This window comes from Bufo bufo, chromosome 4 (genome assembly GCF_905171765.1).
Source record: "Bufo bufo chromosome 4, aBufBuf1.1, whole genome shotgun sequence".
In the NCBI taxonomy this organism is placed as follows: Eukaryota; Metazoa; Chordata; class Amphibia; order Anura; family Bufonidae; genus Bufo; species Bufo bufo.
In genome coordinates this window covers 253221358-253244372 of record NC_053392.1, presented here as the reverse complement: position 1 = coordinate 253244372, position 23015 = coordinate 253221358, and the positions used below count along the sequence as shown (strand labels likewise).

At 45.7% G+C, this 23015-nt stretch overlaps 1 protein-coding gene across 2 annotated transcripts in view; it reads left to right on the top strand.

Moving 5' to 3' along the window:
• Positions 1-23015, top strand: part of CLCN2 (chloride voltage-gated channel 2) — a 184765-nt gene that overhangs the window by 95184 nt on the left and 66566 nt on the right. For both annotated transcript variants that reach the window (XM_040428526.1, XM_040428525.1), the window contains exons 4-6: positions 2207-2335; positions 3846-3979; positions 22474-22551. In XM_040428526.1, coding sequence (XP_040284460.1) covers positions 2207-2335; positions 3846-3979; positions 22474-22551 — 341 coding nt within the window. The remainder of the gene's footprint in view (positions 1-2206; positions 2336-3845; positions 3980-22473; positions 22552-23015) is intronic.

The following is a 23015-nucleotide window of genomic DNA, read 5'->3' as shown; positions in this document are numbered from 1 at the left end:
TATTTGCTGAAGTGAGACAACTGCTTTAGGCCTCATGCACACGACCGTTGTTGTGTTCCGTTCCGCAAAAAGGGGTTCCGTTGTTCCGTGATCCGTTTCCGTTTTTGTTTCCGTGTGTCTTCCTTTATTTTTGGAGGATCACCAGACATGAAGGAAAGTAAAAAAAAGTCTAAGTCAGGTTTGCCATGCAAATGATAGGAAAAAAATGGACGCGGACGACAATCTTGTGTGCCTCCGCGTTTTTTCACGGTCCCATTGACTTGAATGGGTCCGCGAACCGTTTTCCGTGAAAAAAATAGGACAGGTTATATTTTTTTGACGGACTGGAACCACGGATCACGGACGTGGATGACAAACGGTGCATTAGCCGAGTTTCCAACGGACCCATTGAAAGTCAATGGGTCCGCAGAAAATTACGAAAAACGAAACAACGGACACGGAATAAAACAACGGTCGGGTGCATGAGGCCATAATGTTTCTTTTTTCCAACAAGCTATTCGCAAATTCCTGCAAGCAAAATATCAATTAATAAAAAATACACTTGTTTTTTTAAATGCGTGTCCACGGTAAACTACCTTGTGGGATGAGACAATTTTCATTTCTTAGCTTACCCGCAGATTTTTTTTTTTATTACAGGAACATTTTCCTATGTCATCAAATAGCTTTAAAAAAAAAAAATTAAACCTTTTATTAAACATTGTTTCATAAATACATGAAATGAAATACATGGAAAGGTCATGAATATCCGATCGGTGGGGGTCCGACACCTGCTGATTGAGGAGACTTAATGTCATACCAGGCAAAGTGCCATGCATTATTTAGCACCTGTGCTTGATATTTCATCTTAGGGCTCATTCAGACGGCCGTATGCTGTCCGCAAAAATCCGTATTCAATTCGCTTCTATGGGGCCTTTTCTTCCATTGCACGGCTCAGAAAAAAAAATGAAACATGTCCTATACTTGTCAGTGAAAATCAGGACATAGTCTTATTAAAGTCTATGGATCAGCAAAAAAACGGAATGCAATCGTTTTTTTTGCAGACATGTTGCACTGTCCGCAAAAAAAGGATCCGCATTTTTGCGGACATTATACGGCCGTCTGAATGAGCCCTTAGTCCCATTCACTTGAATGGGCTTCAGCTGCTGAAAGGCCATGTGACCAATGGACATGACAGGCCGTGAAAGAGGCCACAGTGCCACCTCAGTGCCGCTGCCCCTTCCAAAAGCTGATCAGCGGGGGTGCTGGGAGTCGGACCCCCACCAATCAGATATCAATGATCTATCTTGAGGAAGGGTTATCTACATTTAGCTCCCAGAAAAACCATAACATTTTAAAAGTACTGTAATATAGTTATTTCTGATCTTGTCCGGGACTGGCCGTTGCAGTTGACAAGAAAATAGAATGTATCTGGAGGTGGTCAGATATCCCCCCATATAAACAGCCACTGGCCAGTTACCAGCATAGTAACCAGTAGGAAAGGAGGAAGGCAATCAATCTCAAAAGCAATCAAAACTAGGTTCTCATGTTCGGTGACCTGACTCTTCTAGTAACCCCTCTGCCCCAACCCTTATTCTAAACTGAATACCTTCTTCTGACAGTAACCCCCACACCCAATGCACTAGTTAATGCAGCTCAGCCTCTACAACTCTATATAGTAGATAGGTGGCTGGACCGCTTTGTGTCACCGCCATTCCCTCACATATCGTAAGCTCTTGCCAGCAGGGCTCTCACCCCTAGTGTTTTAGTTGCTTATTACCTTGTAAGGGTACTTTCACACTAGCGGCAGGACGGATCCGACAGGCTGTTCACCCTGTCGGATCCGTCCTGTCCCTATTTCGCCGTGCCGCCGGACCGCCGCTCCGTCTCCTCTATAGGGAAAGCAGTCCCAAAAAAATAAAAAATAAAACTACAAGCGGTTTCTATGGCGTTTTTTCAGTGGGCATAAAACATCACACCAAATTTGTGCACAGGGGCCCTGCCACAGAGAAAACATGATTAATGCAGCTTTTAGAGTTGGGCATTCTGTGTACCTGGAGAGGGTCACCTGTAGGCAGTGATGTGAATGAGCTGAGCCGAGCACTTAAGAAAGTCTGGTGTATTGTCATCATTTTGGATCTTGTCCATCCATTTATAGTCTGCATGTTATGAGCTATTTGTTCTATCTTTTTATAACTTTGTCTTGCTTCTGTCATATCTCCCTTCACAGCTCACAAATGGATGTACGGCGGTTTAGAGAGCAATGTCTTTCTGCAGTACTTGGCCTGGATCACATATCCCGTTGTCCTCATCACTTTCTCTGCAGGCTTCACGCAGATTCTGGCACCTCAGGCTGTAGGTATGTGCAAACACCTCATTTGTACCCTTGTGTCACATATTGACAGGCACTCTGCAAGGTTTCTGCTGAAATATTAGGAAATTCTCGTAGACTGAGGTTTTGATGTGCAGTTTTCATCAATGTTTGAGGTCCAATTTCTTAGCAGTTTATTCTTGCTATGTAAATATTTATTAGACAGCCTTGACTTCCTAGCCCCTACTTTCACATTCTCCTTAGGGTACTTTCACACTTGCGGCAGGACGGATCCGACAGGCTGTTCACCATGTCGGATCCATCCTGCGGCTATTTCGCTGTGCCGCCGGACCACCGCTCCGTCCCCATTGACTATAATGGGGACGGGGGCGGAGCTCCGGCGCAGCACTACGGTGAACGGCGAAAGACGCCGGACTAAAAAGCCTGACATGCAGTAATTTTAGTCCGGCGGCCTTTCGCCGTGCTGCGCCGGAGCTCCGCCCCCGTCCCCATTATAGACAATGGGGACGGAGCAGCGGTCCGGCGGCACGGCGAAATAGCCGCAGGACGGATCTGACATGGTGAACAGCCTGTCGGATCCGTCCTGCCGCAAGTGTGAAAGTAGCCTTAGCTAACCATATAGTTTTATCAAATCTCTGAAAGTTCTAGGTTCTCAAATCTGCAAAAAAAGTGATTTCCACCCCCGACAGCTGTAGATGGCTTCTTCTTTTTTTCCTTTAACAGATATTTATCTGTCTATTGTGATAAAATAACCACTAGTCAAAAGCATCGCTCCATTATCTGCATTGAGACCGTTCACCCCTGCTGTGCAATCTGACATTTTCCTTCTTATATTTATAGTACTGTTATTTTCTGACTTTTTCCACCATGTTCCACCTAGCCTTTCAGGTTGAACAAGTCCTGTTCAATAATAGAATCTCCTGTTCTTTGCATTTCATAATTAATTTGTCATGTATTAAGCAATGGTTTCCTAAAGAGCTCCCGTCTTATTCAGATTTGTACCTATGACACTGGCTGACCTGTTACATGTGCGCTTGGCAGCAGAAGGCATCTGTGTTGGTCCCAGGTTCATATGTGTCCACATTGCTGAGAAAAATGAAGTTTTGTTATATGCAAATGAACCTCTAGGAGCAACGGGGGCGTTGTCATTACACCTAGAGGCTCAGCTCTCTCTGCAACTGCCGCGCTACCAGCACTTTGATTGACAGGGCCAGGTGTGATCACGTTTACTCTGCCTTACCCTGTCAATTAAAGTGCAGAGGGGCGCAGCCTTTACAGAGAGAGCTGAGCCTCTAGGTGTAATGGCAACACCCCCGTTGCTCCCAGAAGCTCATTTGCATATGTTAAAACATCATTTTTCTCAGCAATGTGGGCACATATGAACCTGGGACCAACACAGATGCCTTCAGCTGCCAAGTGCACATGTAACAGGTTGGCCAGTGTCATAGGTACAAATCTGCTGACAGATGCTCTTTAAGTGATTGTGTTATACAGCAATTGTCTATATAAACCAGGAGTTTCATTTGATGCCTCACAGGGTCTGGCATACCAGAAATGAAGACTATCCTACGTGGTGTGGTGCTCAAGGAATATCTAACACTTAAAACATTTGTTGCCAAAGTCATTGGACTGACTTGTGCCCTTGGAAGTGGAATGCCATTAGGAAAGGAAGTGAGTATGGAGCTCCAGGGAACGTGTCGGGTTTTGCTCCCGTAAACCAGCACCACCAAATTATTCTGCTCTTTAATAGCTTTACCTCATGCTTTCTGATAAATTGTATGCCACATCTTTATGGATAATTATTGTAATCATGCACGTTCTTTATGGTAGTTACCCACAAATACTCATCCTGGTGGTGTCATTTTTTGAAATTGTCACGCATTCTGGGCTGTTATCTTCATTGTGGCTTGATTGTATGATGTAGCATGATGTAACGCTATAAAAAAAGCAGTATAAGGCCTCTTTCACACGATTGTATGGCGTTTTCAGTGTTTTGCCGGCCGTTTTTTTCTGGATCCGTTTTTTGTTTCCGTTTCGGTTCAGTTTCTCCGTTCCGTTTTTCCGTATACAGTAATTACATAGAAAAAATTGGGCTGGGCATAACATTTTCAATAGATGGTTCCGCAAAAACGGAACGGATACGGAAGACATACGGATGCATTTCCGTATGTGTATAGTTTTTTTTGCGGACCCATTGACTTCAATAGAGCCACGGAACGTGATTTGCGGACAATAATAGGACAAGACTTAAAATGTAGTGGAACGGAAATGCGGACATACGGAAACAGAATGCTCACGGAGTACATTCCGTTTTTTTTGCGGACCCATTGAAATGAATCGTTCCGTATACGGCCCGTATACGGAACGCAAAAAAGGTTCGTGTGAATGAGCCCTAATGCTGTGGAGGTAAATTGGGGGGTGGAAAACCTTATGACAGGATCTCTTTAAGTTAATTTGGAAAATTTTACTATTTTATGCTTAAATTAGATACAGTAATATATAATGGTTGGCACTCGCTATCTGGTGCTGCATGGAATAGACATAAGCCCAAAGGTCAAAACAATTTACAACATTTATTAATATACATAAAACCCTCTAGAAAACTAAAATAAGAACAATAAAAATATAAATATATCCTAATATTTGAGATACTGCCTTGTGGTGATTTACAATGGAACGCGGGTTAGTAATCAGTAAGTATCTCAAATAAGAGCAACAATCATATATATATATATACGAATTGTGAAAAATATATATACGAATTGTGATCACGTGGGACGCAATCTGACTTGGCTGGCAAACACAACGGGGAATAGACTACACCACGGCGCAGACATTAGGAGCGGTAATGTAACCTGAATGTTTTATACAACGCTCATATATACATATATTGATTACCTCAGGATTTTTTTGAACTTGTGATCTAATACAGAGGATAACTGTAACATATGAAGAGGGTACTGTAAGATCCTCGGACATACTAGCTTTCTACTAACAGGAAAGGAGTCATCGATGGAGTTACTCTGCTACACTGGGAGCTCCATGTGACATGTAGCAGGGATTTTAATATTTCCTAACAAATACTAATTGTCACTAATAAGTAACTAATGGCGATTTATATCTGATATACCGAATATAAAGTCACATCTAGTGTGGTATTTTATAGGATGCAAGAATTTCCGTACATCTGAATATATGATCTTGTGATATTTTTTGATGATATATTGTACTTTTATACATAAATATATATATATATATATATATATATATATATATATGATTGTTGCTCTTATTTGAGATACTTACTGATTACTAACCCACGTTCCATTGTAAATCACCACAAGGCAGTATCTCAAATATTAGGATATACCGTATATACTCGAGTATAAGACGAGTTTTTTGGCACATATTTTGGTGCTCAAAAAGCCTCCTCGTCTTTTTTTTTAATAGCCTTTATTTATTTAATTTTTTAAAAACAGTTAATACAACAATCCCAAAGGGAAAAACAATCAGCATGACAATCATACACATAAGCAGGTGCAGATAAATCCGTCATTATCATATTGCGCAACCGTAAAAAACAGCAATGTATCTTTATTACAGAATATTACTGTCATCACAAAAAGAATTCTGCACTCGCTCACACCTCATCCACACACACAATCACACGCTTGGGTAGTGCAGACCCAATCAGCAATGAATCTCAAACTGTGCCCTCCGCTTGTACCCATATTCCCCAGATTTTGTCAAATCGATCAGGCACCCCTCTAGCTTCGTATGTCAATTTGTACATCTGGAGGTCTTTATTAATGAGTTGCACCCACTGATCCACTGTGGGGCATTTAGGCGGTTTCCAGTTCAACAATATGTTCTTCCTACCATAAAACATTAGTAACCGTAGCAAGATTCTACTATACTTGGATGGGGTCACATCAGAAACCAGCCCCATAACGCATATTATTGGATCACAGATCCCAGGAAGCCCCAACTTAACACTAATAAAATTGCACACTCCCTTCCAGTATATCTGCATTGTAGGACACCTCCAAACCATGTGAAAAAAGGAACCTCTGTCCCCTCCACATCTGTCACATCCAGGACTCAATAACTGCCGCATCTGGCACAAACGCACCGGGGTCAGATATACCCTATGTATCCACTTGACCTGAATGAGTTGGTCCCGAGCGCTTATAACAGACTTCCTCCACCCTAGACGCCATTCCTCCAAGTGAGAGTCTTCTAGTTCTGGGATATCCGCCGACCATCTAACGAATGATCGCTGGATTGGGGATTCTTGCATTTTAATAATTTCAACATAAAAGGAAGAAATTGGCTTGTGTGGTTGTACTCTCCTGGCTATAGATTCAAGAGGACCACACTTTAAGCTTAAAGTCAAAGATTGGAACTGCTTCTCACAGGCGTGTCTCAATTGGAGGAACCGGTAAAAACTCGTCCGAGGTAATAGGAACTCTGACTGTAGACTTCCAAAGGAGCGAAAGGCCCGATCTTGGAACAACTGCGTCAAATATTTAAGCCCTTTCTTAGGCCAAAATTCAAAATCTGATAGGTGTAAAAGCTCAGGGAGGTGCCTATTACGCCATAGTGGGATATACGGAGACCAGGTTTCTCCTACTTGGGTATCCATGTGTGTGTTCACAAATCTCGCCCAGGCCTCTATAACCGTCACCATGGCCTCCGTATATCTCCCACAAAGCAGAGTTCCGCCTCCCCTATAAACCAGGTTCGTTAGAGCCTCATATGACCCAACTAGCGCCGCCTCCAACACTACCGCTGGATTATTGGCATCCGCTCTAATCCACCAGGATGCATACATTAGGCGCGTCGCTATATAGTAAATATACATGTCTGGAAATTGCAAACCCCCTTGTAAGTAGAAGGCTTTCAACGTCTTTCTTGCTATTCTTGGGGACTGATGACCCCATAGGAATCGAGACATGACTTTGTCTAAAACATCAAAATGGGACTTAGGAATCTTTACTGGAGCTGCTCTATACACGTATAATAACTTCGGCAACAACACCATTTTAATAATGTTAATTCTGCCTATTAAGGTCAATGGTAAATTTTCCCAGGCTTCCAGTTTACGTGTAACGTATTCCATAGTGGGCCTCAGATTCAAAAGACAGAATTGCCGAGGGTCTCTATGAATATGAATCCCTAAATAAATAAAGCTGTCCACCACTCTCAGGGGAGACACAGGAGAAATATCTACCCCTTCATCTACATCCACTATGCAAAGACTGGATTTAGCCCAGTTCACTCGCAGGCCAGAATATCTCCCATATCCATTTACCACGTCTAGCAGGGTTTCTAAGGAAGGGCCAGGGTCAGCTAAGTACACCAACAGGTCATCCGCATATAACGACACCTTCTCTTGTATCCCGGCTATCGACCACCCCTCTATCAAGGAGCTATTATTGATTAATTGTGTAAGGGGTTCCATTATCAGGGCAAACAACAGCGGTGACATGGGACAACCCTGCCTTGTGCCCCTATACAGTCTAAAAGATCGGGAAGTAAATCCATTTACTCTAATGCGCGCTGTGGGCGCCTGATACAGTAGTTGGACCCATTTAATAAAGGAGAGAGGGAAATGAAGACGGGACATTGTCTCCCAAATAAAATGCCATTCTACCGAGTCAAAGGCTTTCTCATTATCGAGAGACGCCAGGACCCTTGAGCCCGCATTATCATGCCTGACCTGCAAGTTTGTAAATAGCCTTCTAAGGTTAATATCCGTTGTCTTCCCAGGCATAAAACCAGATTGATCAGGATCAATGATAGATAAGATTACTCCACTAAGCCGCTTGGCCAAAACTTTGGCTAAAATTTGGGCGTCAGTATTCAGTAGGGAAATAGGCCTATACGACGCACAGTGGTCCGGAGACTTCCCAGCTTTATGAATAACCACAATGGTAGCCTCTCCAAAGGATAAAGGCAGCCCACCGGATTCATAGGCGTAGTTAAACAATTTTAGCAAACGTGCAGAATGTAACTCAGCATCTAATCTATACCATTCCACTGGGAAGCCATCCGGACCAGGTGATTTCCCCACTGCCATGTCTCCAATCGCAGCTTTAATCTCCCCTTCATCAATAGCTCCATCTAAATACTTACAGTCCGCCCTCGCTAATTTTGTAAGGGGAATGGCTTGAAGGAAAGATCGGATCTCTTCCGGGGTCAAGCTAATTTTAGAGCTATACAGGTCCGCGTAAAACTGGGCAAACTGCTCACATACATCTTCCGGCCGATATACCCTCGAACCATCCCCACATGTAATATGCGGGACCACCGTCTGAGGCGTCTCAGTCCTAGCCAGGAAGGCTAAAGCTCTCCCGTTCTTATCTCCGTCAGCAAATACTAAGCGCTTTTGATACAATAGTTTCTTCTGGGTATACTCAGTTAGGTGTAAACTAAGTTTCCTCTGTGCCCCATCCCATAGTCTACGACTCTCTGCATTTGGGTTTACAATAAAGGCCTGTTCTTTCTCTACCACTTCTCCTTCCAGCTTAGTCCTAGTAGCACTCAACTCTTTCCTGTGTGTAGCTATCGCCTGAATCAAAGTGCCACGTAATACCACTTTAAAGGCTTCCCACTCGACTGACGGGTTAGTTGAGCCCTCATTAAATTCCCAATAGTCCTTCATACCTTGTTGTGCAGACCAAGCTACAGGAAGGACCTCCAGCCATTTACTATTGAGTCTCCATATTCTTTCAGCCGGCGTAAGAGGTTGTTTCAGGATTACCAGCAGGGGGGCATGGTCAGAGATACCTCTTGGTAAGTAATCAGCTACCGTCAAAGAGGACAACAGGTCCCTACTAAGGAACACTAAGTCTATCCGGGAGAGAGCTGCGTGGGAGGCAGAATAACAGGAATATTGACGTCTCTCTGGATGCAAATACCTCCAACCCTCCGTCAAATCAAACACCTCGGCCCAGGAGCTTAACGCTTCATTATGGGTGTCACTGGGGCGAAGCCGATCGAGCGAACGGTCTAAGACCGCATTGTAGTCTCCAAGCACAATCAGAGGCACCGGGGCCAAGGATGCTACATGTCTCATAATCTCATCTAGAACTTCCCTCCGAAAGGGGGGGGGAACATAAACACCTACCACAAGGTAGTCAATGCCTCTGATTGCAGCATGAAGAACCACAAACCGTCCCAACATGTCATTATGCACAGAATGCAACCGGAAGGGAAGGGATTTCGCCACCAAAATTGACACACCTCTAGCCCTAGAGTTATATGTAGCATGATATGCTGCGCCCACCCACGGCCTCCGTAGTGCCAAGAGTTTGCGCCCTTGCAGATGTGTCTCCTGCAATATCAGCACGTCCGGGTTATGGTTACGTAAAAAATTAAAGACCAGAGATCGTTTAATTTTGTCATTAAGACCTCTGACATTCCAGGAGACCAACCGACAGACTGTCATCATGGCGGTTTGAAAGCACAATAATCCCAAAAGAACCTGCACCACCCAAGCCATACACTCACGCACTCATACCCACTCATCACATTCAAATCCCAAAACTTCCCAAAAGCCCAGAACATCTGGCCCCAACCCCCTCCCTGCCTAGATAACCCCAACACATCCAAGCCTAAATACCCACCCCCCATTCGTCTCTCAGAGGAAATAGGGACGAAGACCCATAGTCAACCAACTAATCTAGGTAAACCACTAAACCTAACCTAGACAGCCAAGTATCTTCACCGTTACACATTCAGCTCCATCATATAGTGTAGTCATCTGAAAGAAAATAATGAGACCCCCGGCTCAGACGTCTCGTTATACTCAGCCCCTGCGGTCAAGCCAGTCCGAGGCCTCCTCAGGGTTAGTGAAGAATTTCACCAGATCACCGTCCTGGATTCTGAGCCGCGCTGGATACATCATGGCGTAGACAAGTCCCTTTTCCCGCAGCCGGGTCCTCACCGCTGTAAATTGTTTGCGTTGCTTCTGCACCTCTGCAGAGAAGTACGGATAGAAGGAGATCCTAGTGTTGTCAAAACGTATGTCTTTTAGACGGCGGGCAGCCGCCAGCACAGCATCTCGATCCCTGTAGTTCAGGACTTTAAAAATAAAAGGACGGGGTGGGGCCCCCGGAGGCAGAGGCCGAGTGGGAATCCTGTGGGCCCGTTCAATTGCAAAAGTCCCTGAGAGATTTATTGGATTCAGGACTTGTTTAATGAGGTTCTCCACAAACTCCTCAGGTGCAGTGCCCTCCGCTCTTTCGGGTAGACCCATAATGCGGACATTGTTCCGTCTGTTACGGTTCTCCGCGTCTTCAACTTTCGCCATTAGGGTCTTGACTTGATTCTGGAGGGTGTGAATTTCAGAATCTTCACGTTGAGCTCTATCCTCCACGTCACTTATTCTCCTTTCAACCTCAGTCGTTCTTTCTCTTATCTTGTCAATATCGTGCCTGAGGAGAGTTAGATCCGCTTGTACATGGTCAATTTTAACTGTGAGCGCAGTCTGACAACCAGTGATGGCCGCCATAACTTTCGCCAAATCACCCTCCGGCTGTGCAGAAAGGGCCCCAACCATCCTATCTTCCGTTTGACTCATATTGTCCAGCATTAATTTAGGCGGCATAGCCTGCCCTGAGGTGCCTGTTTTTCGGCCCATAAGGCAGCCACGCTTTTGCTAGTGACAGTAACAGCGGACCACCAGCCTTCACCTCCCCCAGGAACAAACGCACTTTAGCTGCGTCACTGAGTTGAAAGAGTCCCCTCTGCAGCACAAGGGATCGCCTCACCACCTCCAGCACATCAATCTTCTCCTCCAGGTATGTACCTCTTATATTGCAGGCTCCGAATGGTAGAAAGTCAGGAGGATCCACAGCACCGCCAGGCCAGAAGTGGAAAGAGTAGGCCCCGAACCACCGATAAGCGGTCAAGATGGCGCCCGTCACCATAGACACGTGGGGGAAACTTTTAACTTCAGCCGGCCAGCCAGCAGAGAGCCCGGGGGTCACTCTGACCTGCAACACCAGGCTCCGCTCACTCACCGGCACCAGCAGGCACAATGTCCGCACGTCCCACCCCTCCTGCTCTCACCAGGAGGTCCACTGTCCAGGGCGTCTTGCTGCGTGCAGGCCGCACACAAGGGGGGATCAGCCAGGCGGCGACGGAGACAGCCGCAGGATAGATGATCGGGTCTCCGGTAAGCAGACCGGTTGTTGGTCCTCACCGAGGGTCTTTACTGAAAAAAATTAGGATCTGTGCAGTCCGAAAGACAGGATAATGCCAGGATGATAACGGAGCCGAAGGAACTTGCGTCCTCACACCATAGCAGTCAGGCCACGCCCCCCAAGCCTCCTCGTCTTATACTCGAGTCTAGGTCTTAGCTCCGGTAATAGCAGGCAGTGCGGGGGGCGGCGCTCACTCACTGACGTCACGCGCCTGCGCCGCCTAGTGGGAGCAGGCACGTGACGTCAGTGAGTGAGCGCCGCTCCCCGCACTGCCTGTATTACCGAAGCAAAGACAAAGTAAGATACCGTATCCAAAGTTAAAGGTTACTGATTAGTTTAAATATACTGCTGTGAGCGTCGGGGAGGGGGATCTGTGGATGGCACTGTAGGGGGATCTGTGGATGGCACTGTAGGGGGATCTGTGGATGGCACTGTAGGGGGATCTGTGGATGGCACTGTAGGGGGATCTGTGGATGGCACTGTAGGGGGATCTGTGGATGGCACTGTAGGGGGATCTGTGGATGGCACTGTAGGGGGATCTGTGGATGGCACTGTAGGGGGATCTGTGGATGGCACTGTTTAGGGGGGATCTGTGGATGGCACTGTAGGGAGATCTGTGGATGGCACTGTAGGGGGATCTGTGGATGGCACTGTAGGGGGATCTGTGGATGGCACTGTAGGGGGATCTGTGGATGGCACTGTAGGGGGATCTGTGGATGGCACTGTAGGGGGATCTGTGGATGGCACTGTAGGGGGATCTGTGGATGGCAGTGCCATCCACAGATCCCCCTACAGTGCCATCCACAGATACCCCCTCCCCTAAACAGTGCCATCATGGCACTGTTTAGGGGAAGGGGGATCTGTGGATGGCACTGTTTAGGGGGGATCTGTGGATGGCACTGTTTAGGGGGGAGATCTGTTGATGGCTCCCTGTATTTAATGCAGAGTGTGTGTGTATATAATGCACACACTCTGCATTAAATACAGGGAGTCACCCTCTTGCAGATGTGTGTATATAATGTAGAGTGTGTGCATTATATACACATACACTCTGCATTATAGCTGCATTTCCCACCCTAGTCTTATACTCGAGTCAATAATTTTTCCCATTTTTTGGGGGTAAAATTAGGGGCTCGGCTTATACTCGGGTCGGCTTATACTCGAGTATATACGGTATTTATATTTTTATTGTTCTTATTTTAGTTTTCTAGAGGGTTTTATGTATATTAATAAATGTAGATATTGTTTTATAAACTGTTTTATTAACTTTTTAAATTTTTTTTCTGACACAACTACATTAGCACAAAATGAAGATGTAATCGCAACATTTTTTTATCAGATCATTTTTATTCATTTTTTTTTCTTTTTATGTCATACAGATACACAAATAACAGATATTCATGTAAAGATTCGTACAGAGACCCAATTTGGGCATATCATCAATAAATTATATGAAACAAACTCAGGGTAAATAAAACATTTTACCCTAACCATACCCTTTATACGTCATCCACAGAGCCCCCATAACAGTGTGTCATCCACAGAGCCCCCATAACAATGCCATCCAGAGATCCCCCACAACAGTGCCATCCACAGAGCCCCCATAACAGTGCCATCCACAGATCCCCCCACAACAGTGCCATCCACAGAGCCCCCATAACAGTGCCATCCACAGATCCCCCCACAACAGTGCCATCCACAGATCCCCCCACAACAGTGCCATCCACAGAGCCCCCATAACAGTGCCATCCACAGATCCCCCCACAACAGTGCCATCCACAGATCCCCCCACAACAGTGCCATCCACAGATCCCCCCACAACAGTGCCATCCACAGATCCCCCCATAACTGTGACATCCACAGATCCCCCATAACACCTTTTGGTTAAAAATATTTTTTTATTTGGCTATTCCCCACCCCTCTTGTAATTGTTCCGCTACTTGTGGGCTGCGCGGGAATAAGTTCAGTCACTTCGGTGGGCAATCCCGTCCTGCAGCGCGTGATCCCGCAAGACCTGCCTCTGTAGGTCACGGGTCTCGCGGGATCACGCGACTCAGGATGGGATTGCGCACTGAAGTGACTGAACTCATGCCCATGTAGCCCGCAAGTAGTGGAACAAGTACAAGGTGGGTGGGGGGATGATCTGTGGGGTTGCCCAGACGGCTATGCCCTTCACAGTAGTTATTAACCCCTTTCAGCAGTCCCCCATTTACTGAAGGGGAGACTGCTGAAAGGGATTAATAACTACTGTGAAGGGCCTCCCCCCCTTTCACAGTAGTTATGCCCAGATATGTGCCCCCTTCACAGTAGTTATGCCCACACTGCTTCTAACAGAGGCTCACTAATGGACTCTGAGAATAGATCACCCCATATGAGAGCATTGAATCAATGCTTTCCTATGGGGATAAATTTGACCCCGGAGGTCATCATGCAGAGTGTGAGGACGTCCAGCGTCAGATACCAGACCAAAGGTCTGTTTTACTCCAGGAAGCCCTCAGGTGGCTGCCAGCGACTAGAGCCCGACTTATTGCTGGAACGTAAACAATGCAGTTTCTCTAGAACATTGCAGCTCGATTTGCAAAAGGGACACTGTACCCAGACCACATCAATGAGCTGAAGTGGTCTGGGTGCCTTTTGTGTCGCTTTAACTTTGAAATCTTATTAAAGATTGTGTAGGGTGTGGCTGGAGGCGGGGCATGGAGGCGGGACAAGGGTGCGGCTTGCAGCAGAACATGGGTGGGGCCTGTAAGGGGGCCCTTGATTTATTTTGCCCGGGGGCCCTGAGGGTTCTCAGTCCGCCCCTGACCACGAGCACTCATAGATCCCACAAATCCATTAAAGTAGCACTATCCTGACCTGTGCTTCCTAAGGGTACTTGCACACTAGCGTTAGAAGAATCCGGCAGGCAGTTCCGTTGCCGGAAATGCCTGGTGGATCCGGAAATCTGTATACAAACTGATATCATTTGTTTGCGGATCCGTCTAACAAATGCATTGCAATAAATATTTATTTTTTTTCACAGATTTAAAGGTCTGCGCATACGCAGACCGGGAAACCGGATCCGTTTTTCCAGAACACTTGGTACCGGATCCAGCATTAATACATTTCAATCGAAATTAATGCCGGATCCAGCATTCCGGCAAGTGTTCCGGAATTTGGGCTGGATAAAATACCTCAGCATGCTGCAGTATTTTCTCCGGCCAAATACCGTAAAAGGGACAGAACAGAAGACATCCTGATGCATACTGAACGGATTGCTTTCCATTCAGAATGCATTAGGATAAAACTGGGACGGAACTCTAGGACGGAACTCAATACCGGAAAACTTTAATGCTAGTGTGAAAGTGCCCTAAGTATTGCCCCCTCCCAACTGAATGTGCATCAGTCACCTTGAAGGCAATCCTGGCGTCCTTATCCATGGACCCCAAACAGAGTCAAACTTCGTTTATGATAATGGTAAAATTTTTAACACAAAACAGCTTATCAAAGTCAGCATCAACTAAACCGCCATCTAGACCACAATATTTTGGGACTGATTTTTTAACTCCCCTATCTTCTGTGTATATTGGTGTCATCTTTGTGAGGACAAGCATCTTGGAAGACCGGTTTTCAATGCAATGTTGGGTGTTCTTCTCAAGGAGGTTTCACTGCATATTGGTAGAAACAATTCAGATATGATAAATTGCAGGGATGTCTTGTGGAAGGTACTGTGTCATGGTAATGATTTGAAGGAAACCTGGGGAGGGAAGAAAAGTCCATCTATGGTGTGGTGTCAGGGTGGTATAAAAGTTGGAAAACATGGGCAGGAGGTGTTTTCAGTACAAGTCAATGTAAATGATGCAGCAGGATCTACAGATTTTTATCGGAATAGAAAGATTTCACTGACTAGAGAGCCAATAAGTCATAAATTACATTTTCATTTCTCTTTTTAAAAGAAAGATACTGTACATGCCATCTGTGTAATGTGCAGCTATATATGCTAAACTTTAGTAAAATATTTGCCTTTTGCACGTCACCTGGAAAGGTTCCTATAAACTTTTATCTTAAAGGTTACATAGTTACATAGTGACATAATTACATAGTTAATATGGTTGAAAAAATACATAAGTCCATCAACCAAGGGATAGGTGGGGATGCAAATACCAGAAGGAAGTGAGACTCAGATTTCTACACATTTTCATAAGCATTAATGTCACTTTTATTACTTACGTCTAAACCCTTTTTAAAACTGTCCACTGTTCCTGCTGTGACCACGTCCTGAGGAAGTCTATTCCACAGATTCACAGTTCTTACAGTAAAGAAGCTTTGACGCTTCTGGAGACTGAACTTTTTCTTCTCCAGTGGAGGCAGTGCCCCCTTATCTTTTGAGGGCATTTTACATGGAACAGTTTTTCAGTATTTTTTGTAAGGCCCATTTATATATTTGTACAGGTAAATCATGTCCCCCCTTAGACGTCTCTTCTCAAGACTAAATAAATGTAATTCTTTTAATCTTTCTTCATAACTAAGACCCTCCATGCCCCTTATCAGTTTAGTCACTCTCCTTAAAGTATCCATCAAAGTATTTGTCACCTATCCTAAATAGACAACGCTCCGTCAGTCCCATAGAAGGGAACGGGGGTGTGGACCTATATGTGTACTACTACTTCATTCAGAATGGAGACGAGGGTCCCCTCCATTCTTGAGATCACTGGGGACCAACATTTATCAGTGTGGATAAGTAATAAGTACTTTTTGTGGGATAACCCTTTAAGCAACGTGAAAGATATTAAACTGAAAATAGGGACAAAGTAATGCCCCACCCATATCTTATTGTATTGACTGCAGAGCCTCTAGGGATATGTGTCATGCAAAAGTAATTGGACGAAAGGGTATTTAGAAAACTTAAAGAGGACCTTTCACTTGTAAAAACTATGTGAACTAAGTATGCCGCCATGTAGAGCGGCGCCGGGGATCTCACTGCACTTACTATTATCCCCGGACGGCGCTCCGTTCTCCCGTTATGCCCTCCGGTACCTTTGCTCCTTAAGTTATAGTAGGCGGGTCTTCCTTTGTCCTGTGGGCGTCTCCTTCTCCTAGGCTGTAGTGCTGGCCAATCGCAGCGCACAGCTCACAGCCTGGGATAAAAAAAAATCCCAGGCTGTGAGCTGTGCGCTGCGATTGGCCAGCGCTGCAGCCTAGGAGAAGGAGACGCCCACAGGACAAGGGAAGACCCGCCTACTATAACTTAAGGAGCAAAGGTACCGGAGGGCATAACGGGAGAACGGAGCGGCGCCCGGGGATAATAGTAAGTGCAGTGAGATCCCCGGGCGCCGCTCTACATGGCAGCATACTTAGTTCACATCGTTTTTACAAGTGAAAGGTCCTCTTTAAGATGTAGATTACAGAGCTTAGATATGGAAGGGGGATGAATTGTATTGGAAGGAGTCAAGTAATAAATTAGGGAGGCATAATGAAGTATCAGTATAGAGTGAAGCTAGCTGGTATGGCGTGGGATCATCACTTAAATAGGTGAAAGAGATTTGTGGACAGTTTTAAACAGCATAACCATGATATTACTGCACTAATGCTAAAACATCACCGGTGATATAGGTGATAAGTGTCTGATCAGAAGGGTTGTTTACTGCCTAAATAAAGTACGTTAAAAATACTTTATTTCATTTTATTAAAAAGTAATCAGGCTGATAGGGTAAACTGGAACTGATTCAGACCAATAATTATGCTGGTTCCTAAATTGACCCTACCACAAGAACTCCTTATTGTGTATAGGAGTATGGAAAACAAAGGAACACTCCTGTTGCAGTCCTAAGAGTGTATTTGCACTAGTCCCTCAGGGCTGCAGTCCCTATAGACAGTGCGTACCCTATTTCTGTATAGGACCAATATGCAGGAGGAATGTTTCCTATTGGGGCTCAAGTAAGGGGAAGAGAGTCAGCCTGCATGTATCAAATATATCCTGCAGTGCTAATGCTCGACGCGTTTCCCTTCCGACTTCTGTCGGTAATTCATAAGGAGCATTGATCTAAGTGTCCGGCCGAGACTATACACTGCGACCCTGATGGTGGGTACGCAGCAATCACGCCAGTACACTTGATCTAATTGCTGACTATATAACTTGATACCTCGCGACCTGCATTTGTGGATTACACTATGTAAGGAAAACGAAGCGCGAATTTAGGAGACGCATAGGGGAGCATTTACTGAAGATCAGAAGTCACGGTGATACCCCTATTGCGCAACATGTGGCAGCCAATCACCCCATGACGACAGACTGTTTTAAATTTCAGGGGATAGAACATGTGCGACCACCACCTAGGGGAGGAGATGTAGACACACTCCTCCTCAGAAAAGAAGCGCAGTGGATTTTCACGCTGAACACAGTGAAACCAAAGGGTCCTAATGATGCTATTTCATTCGCATGTTTTATTGAATGAATAGTGTTGCCCTTCACTATTCAGTGCATTTTGTACATCCTCTGCCTTCCCGTCTATCCTGTCTGTTTGTCCCCCATATTTGTCCCCCCTACCTGTGATCTTCCTCTACCTGCCAGACATAGAGACAGGAGCCAACTTGTTCCATTACGTTTCTAGTGGGAGAGGTAGTGACTGACATTTTTGTCTAATGTGGGTCACTGTCTATGGCAGGTATGGTTTGACCTGTTCCAATTTATAGACATCAGTTTTATCCAAATTTGGAGATATCTTATGGGCCCCATGTCCCCGTTTAGTTAGAACCCTAGCAATCGTCACCATAATACTTACTCCCCACTGCCAAAGCAAAGGATGACGACAGGAGGAGGCGTGGCCGTCGATAGGGGTCGTGCACAGATTGGCTGCCTGTCAGAAGCAAGTGATGACGGCAGGAGGAGGTGTGGCCGGTGGGAGCGGTTGGACGCCTATTGGATGCCTGTCAGAGGCTTGGCAGTGAGAGGGGAGGAGCCATCTCCATTTAAACCAGCGCATACCTCGCGTGCTCCACAGCCACTACAGTGCCGGGAGGCTCGTTGTTTGCTGCACGCACGCCATCAGAGGCGTGCAGCGTCTATAATCAAGTTATATAGTCAGCAATTAGATCAAGTGTACTGGCGTGATTGCTGCCTACCCACCATCAGGGTCGCAGTGTATAGTCTCGGCCGGACACTTAGATCAATGCTCCTGATGAATTACCGACAGAAGTCGGAAGGGAAACGCGTCGAGCATTAGCACTGCAGGATATATTTGATACATGAAGGCTGACTCTCTTCCCGTTACTTGAGCCCCAATAGGGAACATTCCTCCTGCATATTGGTCCTATACAGAAATAGGGTACGTACTGTCTATAGGGACTGCAGCCCTGAGGGACTAGTGCAAATACACTCTTAGGACTGCAACAGGAGTGTTCCTTTGTTTTCCATAGTCCTATACACAATAAGGAGTTCTTGTGGTAGGGTCTATTTAGGAACCAGCATAATTATTGGTTCTGAATCAGTTCCAGTTTACCCTATCAGCCTATTTGTGGAGATTACTTTTTAATAAAATGAAATAAAGTGTTTTTAACGTACTTTATTTAGGCAGTAAACAGTATTTACCTAGTACGTCCATTTACTATCATACAAAAGTTAATCTGATCAGAAGGGGTCCAACCTGTGGAACCCCTACTGATCATCAGAAAGGGTGGTCCCATGTCCCCCATTTGAATAGAGCAGCAGAAAAGCATGTGTACTGCTACTCCTTTCAAACTTTGAGGCGTCCAGTCCAGAGTTAGATGAATGCTTTATTAGTCTCATAGAATGCACATGCCCAACTATGCGCCATTCAAATGGGGAACACAGGCCCCTGTACTAAGGCTACTTTCACACTAGCATTTTTTGCGGATCCATCATGGATCTGCAAAAATGCTTCCGTTACAATAATACAACCGCATGCATCCATCATGAATGGATACGGTTGTATTATGTCTTATATAGCCAAGACGGATCCGTCATGAATTCCATTGAAAGTCAGTGGGGAACGGATCAGTTTTCTATTGTGTCAGAGAAAACGGATCCGTCACTAGAACGGACAGAAAACCGCTGCAAGCAGCGTTTTGGTGTCCACCTCCAAAGCGGAATGGAGACGGAACGGAGGCGAACTGATGCATTCTGAGCGGATCCTTTTCCATTTAGAATGAATTAGGGCAAAACTGATCCGTTTTGGACCGCTTGTGAGAGCCCATGACCAGGGGGCGGCAAGAAACAAAAAAACAGCAATCTAGACTCCTTATGCAGCGGGCGCCTACCCCCAGGGCCCCTCCCCAGAGAACTAGTACTTGCTTTCTGACGCCAGTTGCAATGAAGCAACAAGGGCACAGGGCCCCTTTTAGTGATATAGTGGATGGTGTCCAGGTGTAGGAATTCCAGAGTGGTATAGGGTGGCCTAAATGTCCCTTAATGTTTTGTGCACGTGTCACGGTGCTCCTACCTGGATATGCTGGACCCTAGACGTTGGCTCCGAAGCAATGAAAAGGGGGTTGTTGATGAAGGGGGTGATGGAATAAATTAAGTCCAGACCAGACGATGAAATTGAAAAGCAGCTTTACTTGAATAAACGTTTCTCCAAACAGTTTACAAGCTTTATCTTGGTTCCAGCAGGTGTAAGCATTAACTTTGGCAGGCAAACTCCTCTCTACTACATCTGTTGCTCTCTGGCTCTGCTGTGCTGGCAGGGTAGATGTATATTTTAGCTTTCTCTGCGTGCTGCAACTTCTCTCTGTAGTCTGACTCTAGACTGGTCCAGTGAACTTTACTCCTGGCTTCAGAGGCTTCAAGCTGTGGCCTCCACATCCAACAGAGCTGAAGGTGCTCTAGCTGGCCTATACAGGGCTTGGCGTGGGCACATCAAATGGCGACGTGCCCAGCCCTTGCTTCCTTTCCCTAGCAGGGGGTAAGCTAGACTAACTCTAACTAACTAGTCTCCACCCTCCCTGCAGCAAGTGAGACACACCCACCACACCACAGAGGGGGGTGTTAGAATGGAAGGGGAAGCTCCATTCTATATACCTGTATATTACATTTGAACATAACAGTTGCAAAATAGGAAATGCACATTGTTTGGACCTGGAATAAATACATAAGATTACATTATATTAGTCCATTAAAGATAGTAGAAGGGTGCAGAAGTGGTAATGCCACTCTGCGGCGTTACACTTATCTGTAGTCCTACTTATGTATTACCTCAGATAATAGTCCAAGATTGTGGTGACAGAGAAGGCTGACCGCTAGCTTTTGTGTATAACCAGCTTTAGGCTACTTTCACACTTGCGTTTTTGCCTGATCCGGCAGGGCTCAGCAAAAACGCTTCCGTTACTGATAAAACAACCATCTGCATTCGTTATGAACGGATCCGGTTGCATTATCTTTAAAATAGCAATGTCGGATCAATCATGAATACCACTGAAAGTCAATGGGGGACGGATCCGTTTTCTATTGTGTCCGCGAAAACGGATCGGTCCCCATTGACTTGCAATGTGGTTCATGTCGGATCTGTTTTGCTCCGCATTCCATGACGGAAAGAAAACCGCTGCATGCTGCAGTTTGCTCTCCGGTATGGGAACGCAACCAAACGGAACGGAATGCTTTTTGGAGCATTGCATTCTGTTCAGTTCCGTTTTGTCCCCGTTGACCATGAATGGGGACAAAACAGAAGCGTTTTTGGCCGGTATTGAGATTTCCTGCCGGATCTCAATACGGGAAAAGAGAAACGCTAGTGTGAAAATAGCCTTAGTTTTACAATTAACACTTCTGTGGATGTGGCTTCTAGATGTAATGAACACGTTATTCTTCTATCCATCCACAATACATTTTCCTTGTATTCTTCGTGGAGGGCCCATTACAGTGGAATACATTTGCGCTTTTGAGTTCGCCTCTTCATGAAAAAACAATTACACTAAACTGCTACTGGTGGGGGCTAATATTCACATGAATCATTAATGATCTGTAGCCAATGTTACGGCTGCATCACCAGTGACTGGGAGATGATGGTATTAGGGCTCTTTCACTTGCGTTGTTCTGTTCCGGCATAGAGTTCTGTCGTCGGGGCTCTATGCCGGAAAAATCCTGATCAGGATTATCCCAATGCATTCTGAATGGAGAGAAATCCGTTCAGGATGCATCAGGATGTCTTCAGTTCAGGACCGGAACGTTTTTTGGCCAGAGAAAATACCGCAGCATGCTGCGCTTTTTGCTCCGGCCAAAAATCCTGAACACTTGCCGCAAGGCCGGATCCTGAATTAATGCCCATTGAAAGGCATTAATCCGGATCCGGCCCTTAAGCTAAACGTCGTTTTGGCGCATTACCGGATCCGACGTTCAGCTTTTTCTGAATGGTTACCATGGCTGCCAGGACGCTAAAGTCCTGTCTGCCATGGTAAAGTGTAGTGGGGAGCGGGGGAGCAGCACGCGCGGCCCCCGGGGTGCCCCAGGGTGCCCCACGCGCATGGACCACGCAATTGCATGGATCACGCGATCCATGCGCATGGGGCGCCCCGGGAGCCGCACGGGCGGCAAGCACACTGCTCCCCCGCTCCCCACCACTACCATGGCAACCAGGACTTTAATAGCGTCCTGGCTGCCATAGTAACACTGAACGCATTTTGAAGACTGATCAGTCTTCAAATGCTTTCAGTTCACTTGCGGTGTTACAGATCCGGCGGGCACCTCCGGCAACGGAAGTGCACGCCGGATCCCAACAACGCAAGTGTGAAAGAGCCCTTAGCAGATGTGCAGGGAGCGGTGGGCATCATGCTTGACAGATAAATGCAGCTGCTAATACCAACACACCGAGCACAAATGACGCATGCAGAATCGGCAAATTACCTGCAAAAGTAATTCAAGACTGCATTTATTTGTCTGAAGCGATCTGCCAGCGCAGCACATGCACTTACATTATGTATCAGTGGCTGAATATAAGCTGACATTTCTCCTCCTCATCTCCTCAGGGCCCGTTTGTGCATGTTGCCAGTATGTGCGCTGCTCTGCTCAGCAAGTTCATGTCTCTCTTTGGAGGAATATACGAGGTGAGTACATAAGGTGACGCTCCCCAGTGGCTTTTTTTTTTTTTTTTTACTCTCGTGGAAGAGTTTCTGGTGCACGAAGCAGACCTGGGCTATTATGCAGAATGGTGTCACTGTCCTATTACTGGCTGCCAGTAACAGCTTGCGTCATTTTCCATGGGCTTTCACCTTTTCCGTAACTAGGAGAAATGACAGAATTCAGAAACAAGTACTGCTAAATCTTATTTCTAATGACAGTCTTATGAGACTTACAGCTGTGTCCTGCTATGTCCTAAGATGTGGGGAACGAGATGACCAGATTTGAAAATATGTCTGTCCCTGTCTATATGTAGCCACCCAGTGGTTGTAATGTGAATTGCATCTTCTCCAGGATTTTGCTAGCTTGACCAGATTATATATTAAATTTGTATCATGGGAAATTGGGGTTCTTAACAAAATTAGTGTACAGGTAGCAGTGGACACATCTG